Raw genomic sequence first — 20,256 nt, 5'->3', positions numbered from 1 at the left:
AACATGCATTAAAAGACCGTACACTAAAATAGAGATGCATTAATTGTTAGCGTGGGGAGAAAGGAGTGTTAGTTACCTCGGCAGACATCATCGCATAGTCATTGTCCAGGGGGGCAACCCTACACAATAGCAGCACAACACAAACAAATTAGATAAGTGACATGGTTAATATGGTTAATAAAATTGTAATCGGGTCAAGGTTTACTTGAAGGACGGAGTTATCAAATGAGGGCAGAATTGAGTTTGAGAATGAAAAGAGCGGAAAACGTAACAAACTCCATATACGTCTATGATAAGTTTTTGCACACTGATTTGAAAAGAAAAACAGTTTTTTCATAGGTTTTTTAAAGCACCCATTTATTCTTTTAGTGGGTACAAATGTGAAATTAATTATTTGTGGATCAAAGGTAAATTATGTGGTTATTCTAGCAGTACAAGTCACTTCTGTTTGTTCAAAAAAGAGACCTCAAATGAAGTTACGTTAGAAATTATTTATACAGCGAACGTAATTTTACAGTTTTTTTGTCATTTATAGTGAATTTCCTTGAAAAATTGTTCAGAATAAAATTTAGGAAATACCAAGACAATTTCACATGATTCCGAAATCAAATGAAATTAACTGAGGAGATTATTTTGGAGATTAGAAAACAGTTAAAAAGAGGCTGGTTTAAGTTTAAATTCAACTTAAACAAAACTTTAATCAAATATAATCAATCAAACAAAACTAAAAAAAAAACTAGGTCCGGAAAAGCAATTAATTGAACAGCAGAAAAAAATAACTTGATTTTATCCAAGAGGACTCTATCTGGTTAAGCAAAAAAATCCTTCCCAACAAAAAACTTTAAAAACACCAAGGTAAAAATTTAGAGATTATCTGTATGCAAGATCAACCAATTGACTGCATTAGGTCGACTACCACATTTGGCTCTTTTCCACTTTCTCCCACATTTCAAGTTTTCATTTTTTTTTCAGTTGTCTTTCGTGTTCTCATGGCTGATTGCGTGATCTTACGAGGTAAGATTTGAAGAAAAAATGTGTTAATAATTGTTAGTTCTCACCATTATTTAACAATAGTTACCAATCACCATTATTTGATTATGCCAATGCAATGTTAGTTTTTCAAAGCTGAAACTCAAATGTGGGGAGGTCAGTGGAAAAAAGCCTCAGATTTGTGCAGCAGTTAGGCACGTGCACAAATGAACTATTTAGCAATTAAGTATCAGTTGAGAATATCGTTTAATTGACTTAACTTTTTTGACTCGAAAAAATTGTACCGCATGCACATCGAAACTAAAGTTTTCAAAACTGATTCCCCATTATTGTTTGATTGCTTATTGAGGAATTATCTAAGATTTTATTATTATAGTTTATAAACTCTGAGCATTTATTTTTTTGCAAAAAACACTAAGTGCATGCTAAAGGGAGCAAAAATGTTTTGGGGGCTTTGCGTTGTTTTGATCATTCTGGTTGTTAAATTAATGCCATAATCAAATCAGATGCAAGTAATTGTTTTGGCTCATTGTGGGTGAATGCATTTGTATTTCATTTAACGACGTATTTGAAACTGGGCCACAAATTTTTCAGAAGTTATGGCGGCTCCAAGATAACAGTTATTAACAATCAAAATGTTAACATCAAGGTGTTTTTGTACAAAAGCGTGATGTAAGATCTTGAAAAAAATTCGTTTACTGAAATGTATGTTCAATAACAACAAAATTTAAAGTTGATTCCTAAGGATTTGAAAACGAAGACGAAGTTCAAATTGTCTGTAGAGACATCAATTGTTTTTAGAGACGTAAATTTCAGTGTAAAACCAAAAGTTTTGGTAAAAAAACGCAAACATAAACGGATGTACACGAAAGGTACATTTTGATGAAAGTTTTTCAAATGTTTCCTTAACAATGAGACAAAGATCAGCAAAAATCTTCAGCTCAAAACAATTTACGACAATTGAAACAAATTTTACCCATTTAAAGGATGAATCTCATCATTTAAAATCAATTTTCATTTGATTCTTCTAAGAGTTAGGAAAAGTGAAGACCGGCACGGGTTGAAAGTCACAGAGAAAAAGTCACTTCTCAGGAACTAAATTAGTAAAATATCAGTTCTGTATCAAATTCTGGCAAGATGCAATTTATCTCTGATCAGAAAAAAATTAGAGAAAAAACCGAAGTACTGCAGCAGTACTTTAACAGTACTGAAATTGTACTGTTACAGTACTGTTTTTATTCAGCTTTTTTTCTGATAGGAATCAAATTAGAGGTTTTGTTTTCAAATTTATTTGATCAAAGTTAAGCCAGAGTTTTTGTTCTTTTAGTTCTCTGATCAGAAGAAAATCAGAGAAATTGTTCTATTATTTCTTTGATCGAATCGGAAATAATCAGAACAGCAATTTTTTGTATAAAAATCTAAAGATTTCAAAAGTCTGCGCCTAGCTACAAAAAGTGACTTCCATGAAATTATTTGGCTGATCCGATATAACTGATTACACTTAATGCGAGAGCAGGTGTCTAGTAATAAGACAAAAAATCCAAAAACATCCAGCCGGTTTTTCTCAACACTGGGAAATTTTTTTGCGAAGTTTTTGATTTCGTTCGAACCCAATTAACCTAATCAATGGTCGGAATAAACAATCGTCGAAACAATGAATGTTCATGATGAGTGGTCAGTTGTAATGTACTCAGGTAGAGGTCCCTTTTTAATGCAACCTTTGGAAACGATTATGTGTTAGGGACATGGAGCGACCCAAATGTGGTGAGTGTTGTGACTCAAATTAGGTATGCTGCAACATTTGGAGATCGGAAAAATCCTGCACTTTTTTGCTAGACCCAAAAAAGATATTTCACTCGCGACGTTGTGCGACCCAAAAAATGCTTGTTGCGAGCATCAAGATTCAAACAGGGTATGATGCGACTAGGCGCGAAAGAAGTCTTTTTAACAGTATTGTACGACTCGAAGAAGATATATTGCGAGTTTGCACTTCACACGCGTATTGCGCGACTTTGCAAAACTCAAAACGAGTAAAACTATATTTTATGCTTTTTATGTAAAACTTTGTAGCGACCAGAAAAAAAAATGCATAACTTTTCATTTTATGTGATTTTATTTCTCTGAACATTTATTGTCAAACAAATAGACTGCCAAATTTTCCAAGGATTTTTGTTCTTTTTTTTAACAAAAAGATCGAATTCAAAATTTATAAATGCAAAAATTTTTATAAATTGTTTTATTTCCAACCACGAAAAAACTCAAGATTGTACTAAATGGATCTCCTCGAAATTTACAATTTGCTGCAAACATTTTTTTGAGTCACTGCTGCTCAATGCTCTACTCGGAAAGAAGCTTTGAACTTTTTTGCGCAATTAAAGATGCTTTTTTTGCGCAATTTATCTCGCCCCCCGACCCATTCCGATTCATGTTGCGACTTTGAGCGCCTATTTTTAGATAGGTGTGTTGCGACTTTGTGCGACCCATATTGCGACTTTCTGCTACTCAAATGTCGGGCCGAACTATGGAACTTAGGTACATACATTCGCCCGATGTTTGAGTTCTTTCGTAGCATAAGTCACGGAACTTGGCACGGGAATATTTTTTCTATTTTTGCGTTTGCTACCATCTGTAATTTTGCTCATTAGTTTAAGCTGTAAAAATTGCGTCAATCAATAGTGACTGAAAAAAAAACGAGACTCGATTTTTCTAGATATGAACAAAATTTCCTTTCAGCTCAAAGTACAACTGAATTGTTTTGATATATTATCACAAACCACTTTCCTTTTACATATTTTTGGCACCAGAAAAACACGACTGAATGAAATATTCGTAGTAACCCTAGGGGTTGGTTGATACTCTAACAAGCTTCATTCCTTCTTAAGTAAACTACTCGCTTTGTGCTGCGAAGCAGGGGAACATTTATGAAACAAACTGTTAGCTCTAAATTTTATGACAAAACGAGACAGTTTGTTATGATAACTAGTGGCTTTAATTAGAGTATACCTCCCAGTTATGGCCTTCAGGTACCCTAAAGAAACAGCTGACTATGAATACTAATTTTTAAAACAAAAGTAATTGCAATATTCAATTGGATAAAAAATCATAAAAATAACAAACTGAATACAGCTAGTGATGCACAAAATTTTCAACTTTATTTTTAACCAAGCTGGAAAAATAGATTTTCTCTGTAAACTATCCTATGCAAAGCGCTGAATTTTGACCACCTTTTAAGGTCTATGCAGTAGTGCTCCATTTAAAAAAAAGCGTTAAGCTTTTCCTCAATAAATGAACAAAAAATGTTTTTTTTCCACCATCACCTAACAGCTATGTAAAATACAAAGTGATATAATATAATTCGCATGTAGCAAAGTATTAAATCGTTTTAACAGCATGCTGCCCCAGTTCAATTTGTAATAATTTCTAAGCCTTATTAAATGATCACTTACGCGATAATACACAAAATATATTGCGCAGTTTTTATCCCAAAATGACCAAAAATATAATTATCAAAAACCCATAATTATACAACAACTGATCACAAGTGAAACTTTTTTTTAATTTTGAGCTCAAATTAACATTACCTTTCTGTTGATTTAAAAAATTGTCAAAAATGGTTAAATGCTTAATTGAAATATTTATATTTTTCTGGAGAACGAAAACAATCTTGAGCACAAATAGTCCGTCACTGTCTTCGAAAGTCGGAAAAAAAAACAAACTGGAACAATTTCTGAACCAGATTAAAATTCCGCTTAGGTTTTAGTCCAACGAAATATACCGCGAGTTAATTCATTGTGAGACCAAACTGCATTTTGTGAATTGTGAGCGGATTCCGCCACAAGGACGCTCCCTTGGTTCTTCTTTTTTAAATTTCATTTTCTTTGATCGTTAAGGCAAAATTTCAACATCAAACCGACATAATCAAACCGACATAATCAAACCGACATAATTAAACCGTCATAACTTTGCAAACCACACCAAGCCTAAATATGCCATCCTTTCTTTGAAATTGCGAAAAAAAATTCTGTTTTGCATCAAATGAAGAAGGGATGATCATTCCTACAGATTTTGTTTTTTCTCCGAGAATGTTTTTGATAGATTCTTTCGCCCACGTTGAAAAACTGCTAAGCAATCTAAACAAGCAAATTTAAAAACTTTTCCTGCTGTCCTTTCTAACAAATTGAAAGTTTGACAAATTTAATCTACGTAACAATCTCTTCTTGACAGGAGATAGTAAAACCCCGATTTAAAAAATTCGATCGGAGACGGTTTTTGGTCTTTCTCCTTGATAATTGCGCTCAAACAATGAACCCAGCAGGCCTGGAATGAATTCATGTTTAAACACGGTGGGCCAATTTTTTTATGAAAACTCTGGTGAATAGTTTATGGCTGTTTTCTACAAACAATTGCCTAATTCTTCACACAATGTGTTGCTTCCCACATTATTTCAATTTTTTGTAATTTTTTACGAAAAAAAAGTGGCGCAATAAAATAGATTGCATAAACAATTGATTAATCCAACTATTGAAGAAAGTGCGATTTAATTTTTATGCTTGGGCTGGACTTTGTTTTATATGTTTTTTTGATCAAATGGATATAGTTGTTTTGAGCTCAAACGTAAAAAGATTTTCAACGTGTTATTTTTCTTGAAAAATTAAAATTGTTTCACTTTGAGACTACTCTCAAAATTTAAATACAAATTAAGATAACTAACGCGCGATATATTTCGTTCTGTCAATAGGCAACGAGCAAATTTATTCCTTTCGACTGAACTTGCCATGTTCTGGACTAAATTAAGCGCGCTTGAAAGATTTTTTTGAAAAATGCTGAAAGCGCTACGCAATTTATAATTTGGGGCAAATTATCTTGCTCTACAAAACTGTTCCAAATTGAATTGAGGCAAGCTGATAGTTAGTATTAATTTTCTACTAGTCAATTTTTTTGCACAATTGATGTTTGATATGGTTTAAAATTTATAGTTTTTCAAAAAAAAATTTACCAAAGGCTAGTCGATATCAATAAAGAGGCTGTCGGAACATTCATGGCTTTGCTTTGACATACGAGCAGTCGGATCTTTTTCCTCCACCCCCCCTCCCCCACCAGCGAAATTTCACTAGTAAAAAGCGCCGAGCAGTCTCGTTAAACTATAAACATGATTTTTATAGCTCAAAAAATTGCACCGGGTAAAAAAAGTAAAAGAGCCGAGTAAAAAGAGCCGAACAGTCTCGTTAAACTATAAACACGTTTTTGAAGGTTAAGCCATCGCTTTTACAGCACAAAAATCAACTGTGGTCAGAACATTCTGTGATACTTGCAAAGAAATTAGCAATTCTTGTTTGAAAATTTGACATGATTGAGTTGTCGTTGACACAACCGATCTCATGCACAATTGATTTTTTTTCTCCTAAAATAAATAAGTGAGATATTCAATTCAAGTGCTGCCTGATCAACAAGGTTTTGCCTGGATGCGAGCAGCGTTTTAAGTCCACTATAAGCAAGTTTTGAGAAAATATTGACATATGATACAAGTTTGTAAAACCGACAGTTTTTTCGACAAACGTTTGCTGATGTGGGTAGTCCTCAGTTTACTCAATTTGAATACCAATGCAAAAATTTGTATTTTTAAATGAATATGCAATGAATTATTAAATTACTAATTCATCGGAGAACGCGAGATTATATTATTAGTTTCACCAGGGGCGGATCTAGGATTTTCTCGAGGGGGGGGCGGATTTTCAAAAAATTTTCCAAAATTTTGACGACCTTTTTTTTTTTTTTAGGTCGACTAAATTGATTTTTCGAGCTCTCCCAAAGCACTGTTTTGGCCCTACTTTGGCTAAATTTTCAGCGCCGCTGGCAAATTTTTGAAAAAACAGTCAAAAAAGCCGTTTTTGGGCAATTTTTGAAAAATTTTGACAAAAAAATCGCGTTTTTTTGGCGCGCGCTCCCCCTCAAAGTTAGTATATATTGGCGCCGAAGGCGCCTTTAGAAAAATTTTAGGGTCGGTCGGCCAAAAATGGATTTCTGAAAAAGTATCAAAGGGGGGACCCTTTGGGTCGGCAGGGGGTCGAATCCCTGAGGGGGAGGCGTCCGCCCCCCCCGCCCCCCCCCCCCCTAAATCCGCCCCTGAGTTTCACTCAATGAATTAAACCTCAAAATCAAAAACTAGTTCATTATTTCATCCCTCCAAAGTTTGTGTTCCTATAGGATGGGAATTTTTTTAGGGAAATTTATTTTAGATTTCAACAAATTGTTCCCTTTTTGAAAATTATGATTTTTTCATTTATCATTCTTTATTAGCATTTGTTTACCTTTATACTTTTGTGATGAGCATAAAATTTGTGGTTTCTGCGATTTGCTGACGATTTATGAAAAGCTATCCAGCCTGTTTAAGCATAGAGTGTAAATAGACTTACGCCTTGAGGGGGACGCCTTCTGCTTGGAATCTCTGGTCGAATGTCTCCTGGGGGTCATATGGTTCTAATATTCGGTAGTGGGTGGACAGTTTCAGGCCGATACACATCAAAGGCAGCAGCGACAGGGTTGCGATGAGGAGGAAGAACCAGAATTGATTCTAAAATAATAAAAACAAATCAGTGATTTTTTTTTACATTTTTGGCACTAATTCAATTGGTTCAAACTGTGAACAAGAAGAACCAAACTGATTCTAAAACAATAAAAATATATAACTGAAACTTGATTTGTGATTTTTTGAAAAAACTATAAACTTCGATCGGTTGAAATTTCGAGCGGAAAAACAAAACAAAATTGAGCGCTTGCAATAATTAAACCTTAGTTTTAAGATTTTAATTTTAAAACTGAAATTTTAATTAAATTGATGAACTTTTAAAGGTTTGAATTGTGAGCAGAACGAACCAACACTAGTTTTAAAAAAAATAAAAAATCAGTGAGAAGAATTTCATTAAAAAGCTTTTTTTTTAACTAAAGAACTTCATATGGTTGAAATTGTGAGCAAAATAACGAAAACTTTTTAACAATGAAAAATTATATTCGTTTTAAAACTTGTTGCACTAAATAATGAATTTCAATTGATTGAAAATGTGAGCAGAAAGAACCAAAATTGGTGCTAAAATTTTTCAGCACTTGTAAATAAAAATTCAAAACTTGTTGAAAAAACGAATACAATGGTGAATATGAGCAAAATAATCGGTTTAAATTTTGGTTTAATTTTGGCTGTTATAGCCAGCAAAAAAATAAGTAATATACTCCGAGGCAGTGAACTTTGCACGTTTGAAAATATTTATTTTTCTATGAGCTAGTCTTAGTGGGCGGATATTCAACAAGCCGTCATATCTAGAAACCGCAATATCTTGAAGTCAAATTTAAAATTACATCAGAATAACGTAAATTACATCCGAATTAGTGACAAATTCATGTAACACTGACAATCTGTTGTTAGTTTGTTTAACAGTTTTAATTTCGGCTCATTGGAACGGTTTTTCTATATTTGGCTTATTAGCTCTTCGGCTTGTTGACCTACCACCTCTTAATGATAATTAAATAAATTTTTAGCGCAGAATTGACAATTTTTAACCTGAAGAAGCTGTCGTTAATTTTGATTATCTTGCATGAGAAGTGGTATTTGAAAGATATTTATTGCATGGCCACATAAATAGAATAAAAAAATTTGCAGGCCGATGTAAACAATATGCCTCATTATTAGACTCAAGTGATCAATCTCCCCCTAAAACTTAATGGCAAACTTAATTTCCATCAATTTCTGTCAAACTGAAAGGTATTGATGGAAAACCAATCATAACTTTCAAATAGACACAATTAGCTAGCTATATGATAACTGTGCTGCTAAATTTACCCGTTCTTTTTTTAAAAAAAAATGTTTCAGAATAATAAAAAAAAGAAAAGGTAAGCGGACAAAAGGACCAAGTATACTCAAATGATAAAGTTTGGAAAAAAATCTTGATTTCAGAGTGTAATAAATCAGGTTTTTAAAATTCTATTTAATTTTTAAATCAAATAGAATTTTCTTACATGCTAATTCATGCAGTACATGAAGTCACCTCAAAATAGCTCACGTTGTAAAATACCAATTTATTTAAAGCAGAAATCTGTCATTTAAACAAAAAAAACTATATATGCCGATTCGACACTGCCTACAACCCTGAGATATACATTCTGTCTGAAAAATAATCGCTTGCATGGCAAAATGTTTTTGAAACCGGTCATGTGATCTATTTCTAAATTCCATTTTTTAACACGAAGTGTGGCTTATTTCTAGTTTTTAACAATTTGATTGGACAACAAATATAATTTTCGAAAGAAATCAAGCTGTTTCGAACCCCTCACCGTCCAAAAGTTCCCCTTTAGTATTCTTTTATGACATGCGAACGACTCTTAAGTTTTTCTAAGGCCGGCTTCGGTGCCAATTTATACAAATTATGAAGGAGGCGCGTTTCAAAAAAAACGGCCTTTTTGACCTTTTTTTTCTAAAATTTGCCCGCGGCGCAATTTTCTTGGTCTGAATAGGGTCTGAAGAGAGCGCAGAATAATTGAACAATACAGGGTCTTTTTAGTGCGTTGGTAGAGCTCGGAAAATTAATTTAGTTGACCGAAGAGTTTCGAAGATTTTTGAAACTCGTCCCCCTCGAGAAAATCATAGATCCGCACCCTGGTTCGATTGCAATTTTGAAAAAAACCAATTTAATTACCATTTCCAAAATTGAAGGTCAGAATCGGGGGCGGATTTAGAATTTTTTCCAGAGGGTCGGTTTTTTTTAGATTGACCGGAAATTGATTTGCCGAGCGGTCCCAGAACCCTAGACCCTAAATTTGCGCCGCGGGCAAACTTTTGCGCCGCTTCCGGCTACATTTTTTGCGCGCCGCTCCCAGCTATATTGGGAGCGCTATTCCCTTTAAAGTATTTTATATTGGTGACGAAGGCGCGTTGGGAAAAATTAGGGTTGGTTGGTCTAAAATGGAAGTCATAAAATAAAACCAAAGGGGGAACCTTTAGTTCGTGAGGGCGTCAAATCTCTGAAGAAAAAAGGGCGTAACCCCCCTCGCCCAAATCGGCTCTTGGTCAGAATCTTTTCAAAGACGTTGTAAATTGTCCAATAAATCTGTTTAAACTATTAAATTGACTATAAGGCGGAGTGTGACTTACGTAATCAGCGAGCACTTGGTCACACGATGTCTTGAAGAGTGCCGAGTGTATCTGTGAAAGAGGTTTGCAGTGTCCGATGTTAGAGTCCACTTCCTCTCTCAGATAAGACCCGTAAGCATCGACAAAACCAGACAGACGTTTTTGGTAAGCCGATGCTGCCTATTGATAAAAAATCAGTTTCGAAACAGAATCATTATCATCATTTTTTTAAAAAAAATTTTAGTCAAATTGTTGGCGATAATCTTCCAGGTCAGGTCAACGAAATTGAACGAAGTTGGTTGGCCTGAAACTGCTTTTTGACAACTTTAAATTAAAGAATCAGTAACCAAACAGTATTTACAAAAGAAAAGAAGTTTTTTTTATTCTGTCATGGCATTAACGTAAAGACTGGGAAAGTAATGCTAAATTTTGATTAAAACTGGTTTTGAATTGGTTGATCGGAGGTGCCGTTCAACATCATTTTAGGCCGAAAAAAACCTAGAATATTGCTGTTTAAAACTGATTTTGAATTGGTTGATCGGAGGTGCCGTTCAACGTCATTTTAGACCGCTGTTTTTATCTGGGAAATAAATTATTCTCACCTTATCCCATGATGCATACGGGAACTTGGCTCTAGAAGCTTGGGCCAGATTCTCAGTGGCTTCTTTCACCAGAGCCTTCACAGTGCCGCTCGAGATGTCATAGGCCTCAAAACCACTTCCAGCATCGGCAGATGCAATTTTATCCCCATTTTGCTGAAAAATTATAATCACAGTATGATAAAAGTATATCCAGTTACTGTACCGAAATTTGTCAGACCATGGTATTTTTTTTTGGTTTGGAGTTGCAGTTTAAAAAAATTGAGGTGATAATTTCGAGTTTTTTTGGCCATTTTCTCAAGAAGCCGGCTTTGAACGAAAATAACAACAAATAGATCAAAAAAGCTAGAAAAAATTCGCTGACCACCATGCACCAAATTTGCTTATCATACAATTTCTTAAAATATTTTGTTATTAAAATGATCCCAGACGCAGTTACCATAAATGAGATTTGAAAATTACGCTTTTTTGTTTTTGATGGTAATCTCGTAAGCTTTGTATCAAATTTATCAGAATAATTTTTTCTCCAAAACTATCCTGATGTTCGAAAATTTTCAAAATTTTGTAATTTCAGCTTGCGTTTCTACATTCAAGCTATTTTTCTTCGAAGTAGTCAAAATTGGGATGAGGAAAAAATAAGCCAACTCATAGTTCCTTTTCTTCCTTTAGGGAGTTACTTTTGTGGTTGATATCATTTCAATCTGCCAATTTTTCTACAAAAAGAACCTACTCACAATTTTAGAGATTTTATCCGTGAGTTGCCCTAGTTGATTGATCATCAATTCCTGAAACAACAAAATAGTCGATGAGTTTTCAATTTCGGGTCCAATGAAACGTTTTCTAAGCCATCTGTTAATGATTTGGATATGAGCAACAATCAGCTATTTTTAATTTTCAAGTTATACTAACCCGGGTCTGTTTAAGTTTTTCCAGGTATTGCAAATTAATTTTCTCCATTTCCTTTGCGGCCTGTTGTAGCTCCAACTGTGCTTTCTGCAAAAAAAAATAAAATAAAATTGAGGTAAAAACAATATAAGATTTTGGAAATTATTAAAACTTCTGTTACCAAAATTTTTGATACACATAATCAGGGGATTTTAGGGTTCGATCCCCTCCCGACCCAAAATTTCCCCCTTTGGTACTATTTTAAAAAACCCATTTTGGGTGACTGACCTTAACACTTTTATTATATATCGCCATTGTATACTAAATTTGAGGGTGGAATGCGCGCCAAAAAACACATTTTTTCGTCAAATTATCAAAAAGTGCATAAAAACACCTTCAAAAAATTTTTTTTGAATTTTTTTTTGCAGCACAAATTTTTTTTTGTCAAAAGATGGTCTTTTTGGAGTTCTGGAAGCGCTCGGAAAATCAATTTTGTCGAGCTATAGAAAAAGGTCGACAAAATTTCAATCTTTTGAAAATCCGCTCTACCCCCTTGAGGAGTTACTAGATCCGCCTCTGTACATAAATGAATCGATTCAGAAAAGTTAAATTTTAGATTATGACTGATATTATTACCGTTAACTTCAATCGCTCATCCTTGTCTACAATTTTGTCAGCCGAGTCTGAAATGAGTTCGTCAGCGAAATTCGACAACTTGAAGCTCAGAGTTGACAATGAGTAGTCTTCGATTTCTCCCTTGTTCTAAAACAAACTTTTTAGTTACCTTTAACTATATGTTTATCGTCTTTTTTCCTTCAATTTTGCGTGGATTTTGCAACGAAAAGATCCAAAATTTGATTTTTTTCCCGAATTTTGACAAAAAATTTAAGATAAATTCTAATTGAAAAGTTTTTATACATTAGCTAGAATGTTGTCCGATCAACAATCGTGAAGATTGTCGAGATTTTCACACGCGCATTTTTGATATGACAATTTTTTCAAAAATTTTTAACTTCAAAAGTTTCAGAAGTATTTGAATCAAACAAAAAATGAGTTTTCATCCTGCTGACAATTAAAGTTTCGACCGATGCCTTGACCTTGTTCAACTCGTGTTTCACCAAAAGGCAGCAATTGGCCCCTTGTCTCTCAAGAATTGGTCTCAGAAAACGTCAGTTAAAAAACTATTCGCAAAAAAAAATCGTCATTCAAAACGTCCCTCAAAGCTTCCCAATCGAACAGAAAACTATTGCTTTCTCAAAGGCATTTGACTTGACTTTAAAGATAATTCGCCCCAAAAAAGAAGAAGCTCGCAGAAAAAAAAATTTAAACCGGTTTTGCAACGGCTAACAAGCCACACACATCTAGTTACTGCAACTAACTTCTTTCAACTCTCAGACAAATTTTACTAATTTTTGCTCGAGGGAGCACAACATTTTCTTCCTTCAGCGTTCAGTTTTTGCGTATCAAGACCAATAAATCGCTTTGACTTATTCCCTTTTTGTTAAAACCGGTTCTAATTTCAGTTTCTCAGTATAAAAGTGAAAACTTATTTTACCGTAGGATAAAAGTTGAAACAAGGCCTAGCAAGATAACTCAAAAGTGAACATTTCTTTGCGGAGACCTGAACAGTAAATTTTTGCCAGATAACCTAGCCAAGTCGATTTTTATATACAAATACTATCTCAACATGCATTGGTTTTTTTTCTAGTTTTTGTTATGAAAACAATCTATTCGAAAACCCTCGGGAATCATGAGTGTTTTCTTAAGGTGAATAAGGCTGGAGCAATTTTGTTGATTGAAACTTTGTTGAGGTTAGAAAAGATGAGAAATTGTGCAAATTTCTTTTTTTTTATCACTTGGAACCAATTGTTTAACAACTCTAACTTTTAGATTTGAAAAACCCCTTTGAGAAAATTATCAAATTTGTGTGGTCAGCAATGTCAAAAAAGAGCAAAACAGCAGCAACATGGCTAGCCAACTGAAATTTGTAAAAAAAGTAATGAACGCAACGAAACAGAAAAAAAATTACTTGTTTTTTAAAAAGTTTTCAATTTTCAAAATTTACAGAGAAAATAGATGTCTTTAAAGTTTTTTGAATTTCAAGAAAAATTTATGATTGGAGTTAATTTAAAAAAAATGCCCAATTCGAGAAAAATGAATCACTGGGTAAATTTTTTTTACGTTGGAAAATCTGAACATTAAAATTTTTGTTCGAAACTAGAAGTTGATCACATTTTTCTTGACATTAACAATTTTGCTGTTCGATAGTGGAGGTTTTTCCTTTGACGTGATTGCGGCCACATGGTTTTTTTAAATTTACCATGCTAGAAAAATGTACGTTTTGTTTTTCTAATATCAAGTCTTCAAAATATTGGCACTATCATGCAGAAAAACTACGGTTATGTACAACTTATTGACCAACTAGCTCTTGATACTAGAAAGTTTTTTTGAACCTAAAACAGAGTTTTTTAGACAGGGGCGGATAAAGGATTTTCTCGAGGGGGTGGGGCGGATTTTCAAAAAATTTTCGAAAATTTTGACCACCATTTTTCCGAGCTCTCCTAAAGCACTATAAAGACGCTGTTTTGGCCACATTTTCTGCGCCGCAGACAAATTTTTGAAAAAACAGGTCAAAAACAGGCCGTTTTTGGGCACTTTTTGGAAAATTTTGACAAAAAATCGCGTTTTTTTGGCTTGCGCTCACCCTCAAAGTTATTATATATTGGCACCGAAGGTCGGCCAATAATGGATTTCTTAAAAAGTACCAAAGGGGGGACCCTTTGGGTCGGCAGGGGGTCAAATCCCTGAAAAAAGGAAAGGGGCGTCAAAATACCAACCCCCCCCCCCTCAAATCCACCCCTGTTCAGGAATAACAGTTCCTGAATGTGCTCGCTAATCTCCAAAAAAAACTGTAAGAAGTTTCCAAAACATTTAAAACTCAAATTGTGCTATAAATTTTATACGATGTCATATATGTTCAAAATTTTTCCGCAAGCTAGCCCCCGGTAATTTTTCTCAATACCCAAAAATTTTGGACAGTTCCGTTGAACTGAAATATCTTAGTCGGTACATAGACAAACTGACTTGACATTTTTTCTCGATACCAAAAATTTTTGGATATATGTGAACGGAATATTAATCAGTGAAATCGGAACATAGACAAGAGGTACTGGACTAGTTTTTTGGGTTGGTTTATGACTCGAACCTGCTGACCAAAATTTTCTGAAAAATTTTGTATAAAAAGTAAAAAAATTGCCAAAAAATCCTCAAAACGTCTCCAGAACTCTGCGAAACTGTGCTGTAAGATGACACCAACCTTATATTAAGTGGTCTGGTAGCGAAATATCAGGCAAATTAAGTTGAGTTTTTTCATCCTCAGGTTTCTTCCGCGTGTGTTGTTGGAACTTAACCAATTTGCCTGATCCCCCACCCACCATTGGTGAAACTGAAAGCCAGTTCGCTTCGAGTAAAACAAAGCCGTTTCAGCCCGTCATATTATTGACTTCGTTGCGTGACAGTAAAGTTAAGTGGTCAGGTACGGTGATATTAAGTGAGTTAAGTTGAATTCTTTCATCCTCAGGTTTACTCCGTGTGTGTTGTTGGAGTTCAACCGACCTACTTAATTTTCCAACCCCATTGGTACTTAAGCGTAACGAAGCCGTCGCATAGGTCCCCTAAGTGTATGGTATTCATTCTAGGAGCTAGTTCTTTGGATCACGCGCTCCGAAAACTTCCCGCTCCGTCCCAGAAGCGCGTCAAAGATACTTGCTTTACGAAGCCAGGTTTAAGTTTGAACTTTAACGCTAGGGACTCTCAGAAAACAATACAGTACTACCTTCATCACTACTTGTCGCACCGTAACGACCTCGTAATTTGGCACGACGCCATAAATAACTCGATAAGTAGGCACCGCAGCAACAATAACCGCAAGCTGAGTAGTGAGCAACTTGTCAATTTGTTATTAAGGTATAGGACAAACATTTGTGCGATCGTATACTGTAGACGCAACGGAACCGAGGATATAGAGGAAAGTTTAGGTTCAACAGGTATTCTCATTCTCAACGTCGTTAAAGACTTTATCTCTAAGCGTAAGGCTAAGGACCAGGTACTAATTGAGAAGTACAAAGAGCTTCACCAGCCTCCTTCCCTTGAGTTAAAGACTCTCCTCCTTCTAAGGCGTTATAGCGCTAATCTTAACATCCTTAAGACACGTAAGAAGCGAAACCGCTTACCCCTCAAAGCTCGGAAAGCTATAAGAAATAGGCTTCAGGTAGAAGCTTTGAGACGTCAAGTTCCCCCGTCTTGTAAGCTAATGTTGATTTACTAATGCAAATTTGATTACATACCAAAACAGTATCTCATTTTATTGATTGTTTTCTATAAGTGAGCATCCGTAGAATATTGTCAATTTGTGAAAAACATGGACGAAAAATTCCAAAGTAAGATACGCAAGTTATTCGAAACCCGTCTAAATCTAGAAAATGAGCTGCTTAAAGGTCACTCATTATTACTTGAGTACATTGAGAATAATAGTCGCACTACAAAAATTGATAATGCTGTGTACAAATGTAAAATTGCGTTGGAAAAAGCTGTCGACGTCAATGAGCAATTAATTAGGTTAGCGGGAAAAACAGAAAATCCTGAAAAAATTATTGCTCAGCAAGACCTTTGGCTTAAGAAAGTAACCGAAATGAACGATAAAGTAATGCACGAAGCTCAGAGTTACAAGATGAGCCTTGAACCTTCGTCATTTCCAGCAGCCGGCATTACAGGGAGCAAGGGATCTTTACAACAAACTAGGTCTGAGACATCCTCACACTCGCACAAAACAAGTGATTCAGCAGCACGAGTATCTGAAAACAGGTCTAAGGTCTCTAATAAGTCTAAGGATAGTAGAAAGCTTGACTCACATAAGTCTGATAAATCTGCTTCCACTCGTCATACGTCGACTGTTCGCACTATGTCATCAAGTGAGAAACGGCATGAGTTAGCTTTAGTAAAACGACGCCATGAGGAGCTGGAAAGGCAGTATCAAGTATCTTTAAGACTTAAAGAGCAAGAGAACCGTCTTAAGTTTGAACAAAGTCAGCTGGAACTAGAGCAATTGGCTGAAAATCATAAAAAGCAACTAATTGAAATGGAATTGAAAGCGTTTGAACTTGAGGACAGTTCATCTGAGGTTAGCGAGAAGGTAGCGGAAAGTAACTTAACAGGAGTAAGTCAACCTATTTCAAAGGTAGCAACCGATCGAACTAATGATTGGGTAGACTCTGTTAGTTCACAAGCACCTCCCGACGTTGCTAGTGCGCCAGGTTTGCAGGCCTTCACTCATGTACCCGTTTCGTCAGGACCGACGACTTCCGCCCTCCTTGCTCATGCAATTCACACCAGTAATAGTCATAACCATGAGCACACAGCATTGAGTGACCCTGGAATCCATAGTTATGGACATCGGGCTATGCCTCAATTTGGCAGTGCAAGCCGTTTGCCATTGCAAGCTTCTGTTTCATTCCCAGCCTCTGTTCCATTCCCAGTTAACAATATGCATTCTAGTGCACACGTGCTACCACCACCGTCTGCTGTTCCTTTACAGACCATGAGTTCAAACATAACTAATGGTAGTTTTGCCATCGCGCAACCGGAATCATTACCTGTCCCAATGTTACCGGCCCAACCCGGTTCTGGTTTTGTTTCTTTGTCGCCTGCATTTGCTGGCGGTGGCTTCTCATCTTCTGGAGTAAACCCAACGCCGGTTTTCTTTTCGGCACCTAATTGCCATGCAGCGCCAGTCCAGACGCAACATAATCTTCCCTTTGTTCCGCATACTGTGTCACCTTGTATCAACGATTACTACACAAGTGATGCAAACTTATGGCGATTGGCAGCTACAACTCCAATCGTCACGCCTGCTCAGTGTTGTAATGCTGGAAACATTTTTTCTAATGTGACAACTATTGTCCCATCGTGTAACACCGCCTCTCCGTATACTAGTGGTGGGACTGTGTATTTTAATACTCCCCCAGTTCATCCACAACATGTTCCGCATTTTGTCAATCAAACTAATACTGGTTATCAGCCAGTCAACGAGGACTACGCACCGTCTCCCGCTTATCCGAACCAAGGTTGTTCATCGGATCGACCTCTCTCCGCTCGTGAATTGGCGGAATTATTGATGCATAGCCGCAAAGATCATCTTCCTGAATGGAAGTTAGCCCAGTTTGACGGCAACCCGTTAAACTGGCACGAATGGTTTGGTCAGTTTAAGTCCACCGTTGATTCCGCTGTTCTCACCGATGATACGAAATTGACATACTTAAAAACGCTCGTCACAGGCAAAGCAAAAACCGCAATTGCGGAGTTTAGTTATAGTGGCGTTATGTACAAGGATGCACTGGCCACCTTGCAACGGAAGTTTGGGCAACCACATGCCATTGTTGGTGCGCATCTTGATAAGCTGAATACTTTTCCTCCACTTAAGATGCACAATTCGGAAAATGTCATTAGTTTCTCCTCTGCCATATCTGGCCTCGTAGCAGTTTTCAAATCATTGTCTTTCAACGATGATCTAAAGAGTGTTAACCTGTTAAACCAAGCTGTTAGTAAACTTCCGCCTAACCTCAAGGAGGCTTGGTCGATGCATACTGTTAGACATAATTGGCAGCGACCAACACTCTTAGACTTTAACAACTGGTTGAAAGAAAAGGCCGAGGGGCATGAAAGATTACGTTTACTCAGCTCTAAGGCAAAAAATGAAGAACCGGTTAAACCAAAAACAACCAAAGTTTTTGCAGCCAATAGCCAGGTAACTAGTAAGGCTCAGGATAAGTCTCAGGATAAGTCTAAGTTTCCGCCGTGCGTTTTGTGTAAGGGTAGTCATGCATTGTGGAATTGTGCTGTTTTTAAGGAAAAGAATGCTACTCAGCGAGCAAAATACGTAGCTGAACAGAAACTTTGCTTCGCTTGCCTCAATGGCAATCATAGTTTCCGGCAATGTTCTAGAGCAAAAAAGTGCCCGAAGCCAGAGTGTGATAGCACACATAATGTCTTGCTCCATGGAGCCGAAAGAATATTTCCTCGGAAGGAAAATTCAAATGTCTCGAATAAGGCTGGAACAAACAAATCCAAGGAGAATACAAACACTTCCACCCATGCCGCTGTTAGTGATGTACTTGACATTGAATCTTCTAAAGGGTTGTTGCCAATTGCAACACTTGGTGTATCCTCGGATGTAACCAGTCTCCTGACGTTGGTTCTTTGTGATAGTGCATCGACTCACTCCTGGGTGTCTTCGTCACTCGTAAAGCGTCTCGGCTTAGTAGGGGAGCCCGTTAACTTGTCAATTAGTGGTTTCAATTCGACCACCGTTGTTGAGACTCAGAGAGTCAAGTTTACAGTTTCCTCCGAGCCGAATAATAGTGATTTCGTATTTTCTCTCTGTGCATATGTTAAAGACAGTATTCGGATTGGTTCCGAATTAATCAATATTGCTGATTTGCAGAATAAATATCCACAATTAGCACCTATTAAGCCCATTCAATATACTTATGAGGACGTTGAAATTATTATCGGACAAGACTACTACCACGCCGTTAGACCCATTGAGTTCATCTTGGTAGATGATAAAAACTCACCGTGTTCCGTTCGCCTACCGATAGGTTGGGTCTTAAGTGGTCCGTTGCCGCCGTCCGGTAATTCTACTTCTTCGTGTTTCAAGTGTGTTGTTGAAGATTCTTCTCTGACCGACCAGATAAAATCCTGGTACGAGTTGGAATCGTATGGTGCTTTCAAACAAGTCGATGCCCGTTCCGCCGCGGATAAACATGCTTTATCCATCCTCAATTCTGAAACCGTTCACAATGGCGAAAGATACATTGTGCCTATGCTTTGGATTGATAGTAATGTCAGTCTACCAAACAATTATTACTCGTCACTCGCCCAATTTAAATCATTGGAGAGAAGTTTAAGTAAAGACCCTGAGCTGCGCGAAAGATACGCAGAAACAATTAGAGAGGACATTAGGAAAGGCTATGTCGTTACCGTCGAACCGCATGATCCACGTAAGCGTTCCGATCGCGAGTGGTATCTTCCGCACCATCCCGTCGTAAATCCGAATAAGCCGGGTAAGGTGCGCCGAGTCCTTAATGGGGCTTCTAAGTTTCACGGCACATCCTTAAATAAGTCCTTATTGGTGGGTCCTGACCTACTCCAAAATTTAATTTTTGTGCTTTTGCGATTCCGTCAACATAAGTACGCCGTCTCCGCGGATATAGAGGGTATGTTCCTCCAGGTAGGAGTCCTTGCCCGCGATCAAATTTCGCTCCGTTTTTTGTGGCGGGAGGATACCACTTCCGATGTGGTAGTTCATCAGTACACTCGCCATATATTCGGCGCACGGGATTCACCTACGTGCGCCAATTTCGCGTTGCAAAAAACAGCAACTGATAATATGTCCACATACCCTGAGGCCGCCTCAGTCGTAAATGAAAAGTTTTACATGGACGATTACTTGGATTCATTCGAGAACGTTACCCAAGCAATTAAAACTAGTCGCGATTTGGTTTCCTTACTAAAATTGGGAGGATTTAATTTGACTAAATTTGTCAGTAATGCTGATGAAATCACTTCAGCAATGAACCCCGAGGAATCCGAAACCTCATCTTCACC

The 20,256-nt window shown here is 36.5% G+C and overlaps 1 protein-coding gene across 5 annotated transcripts in view; it reads right to left on the bottom strand.

Moving 5' to 3' along the window:
• LOC134854593 (prominin-1-A-like) overlaps positions 1–20,256 on the bottom strand; it is a 94,896-nt gene that overhangs the window by 12,690 nt on the left and 61,950 nt on the right. For 3 of the 5 annotated variants that reach the window (XM_063870916.1, XM_063870917.1, XM_063870915.1), the window contains 6 exons: positions 12,229–12,354; positions 11,617–11,700; positions 11,442–11,492; positions 10,711–10,863; positions 10,130–10,288; positions 7,404–7,561 (listed from right to left, as the gene is read on the bottom strand). In XM_063870916.1, the coding sequence (XP_063726986.1) occupies positions 7,404–7,561; positions 10,130–10,288; positions 10,711–10,863; positions 11,442–11,492; positions 11,617–11,700; positions 12,229–12,354 (731 nt within the window). Of the gene's footprint in view, positions 1–76; positions 120–7,403; positions 7,562–10,129; positions 10,289–10,710; positions 10,864–11,441; positions 11,493–11,616; positions 11,701–12,228; positions 12,355–20,256 lie in introns of all 5 variants that reach the window. The other 2 variants (XM_063870920.1, XM_063870919.1) reach the window with 1 other exon arrangement.

The sequence above is a fragment of the Symsagittifera roscoffensis genome, chromosome 9 (genome assembly GCF_963678635.1).
Source record: "Symsagittifera roscoffensis chromosome 9, txSymRosc1.1, whole genome shotgun sequence".
Taxonomy (NCBI): domain Eukaryota; kingdom Metazoa; phylum Xenacoelomorpha; order Acoela; family Convolutidae; genus Symsagittifera; species Symsagittifera roscoffensis.
The sequence above is the reverse complement of the archived record's forward strand: the minus strand, read 5'-3'. Positions and strand labels throughout refer to the sequence as shown.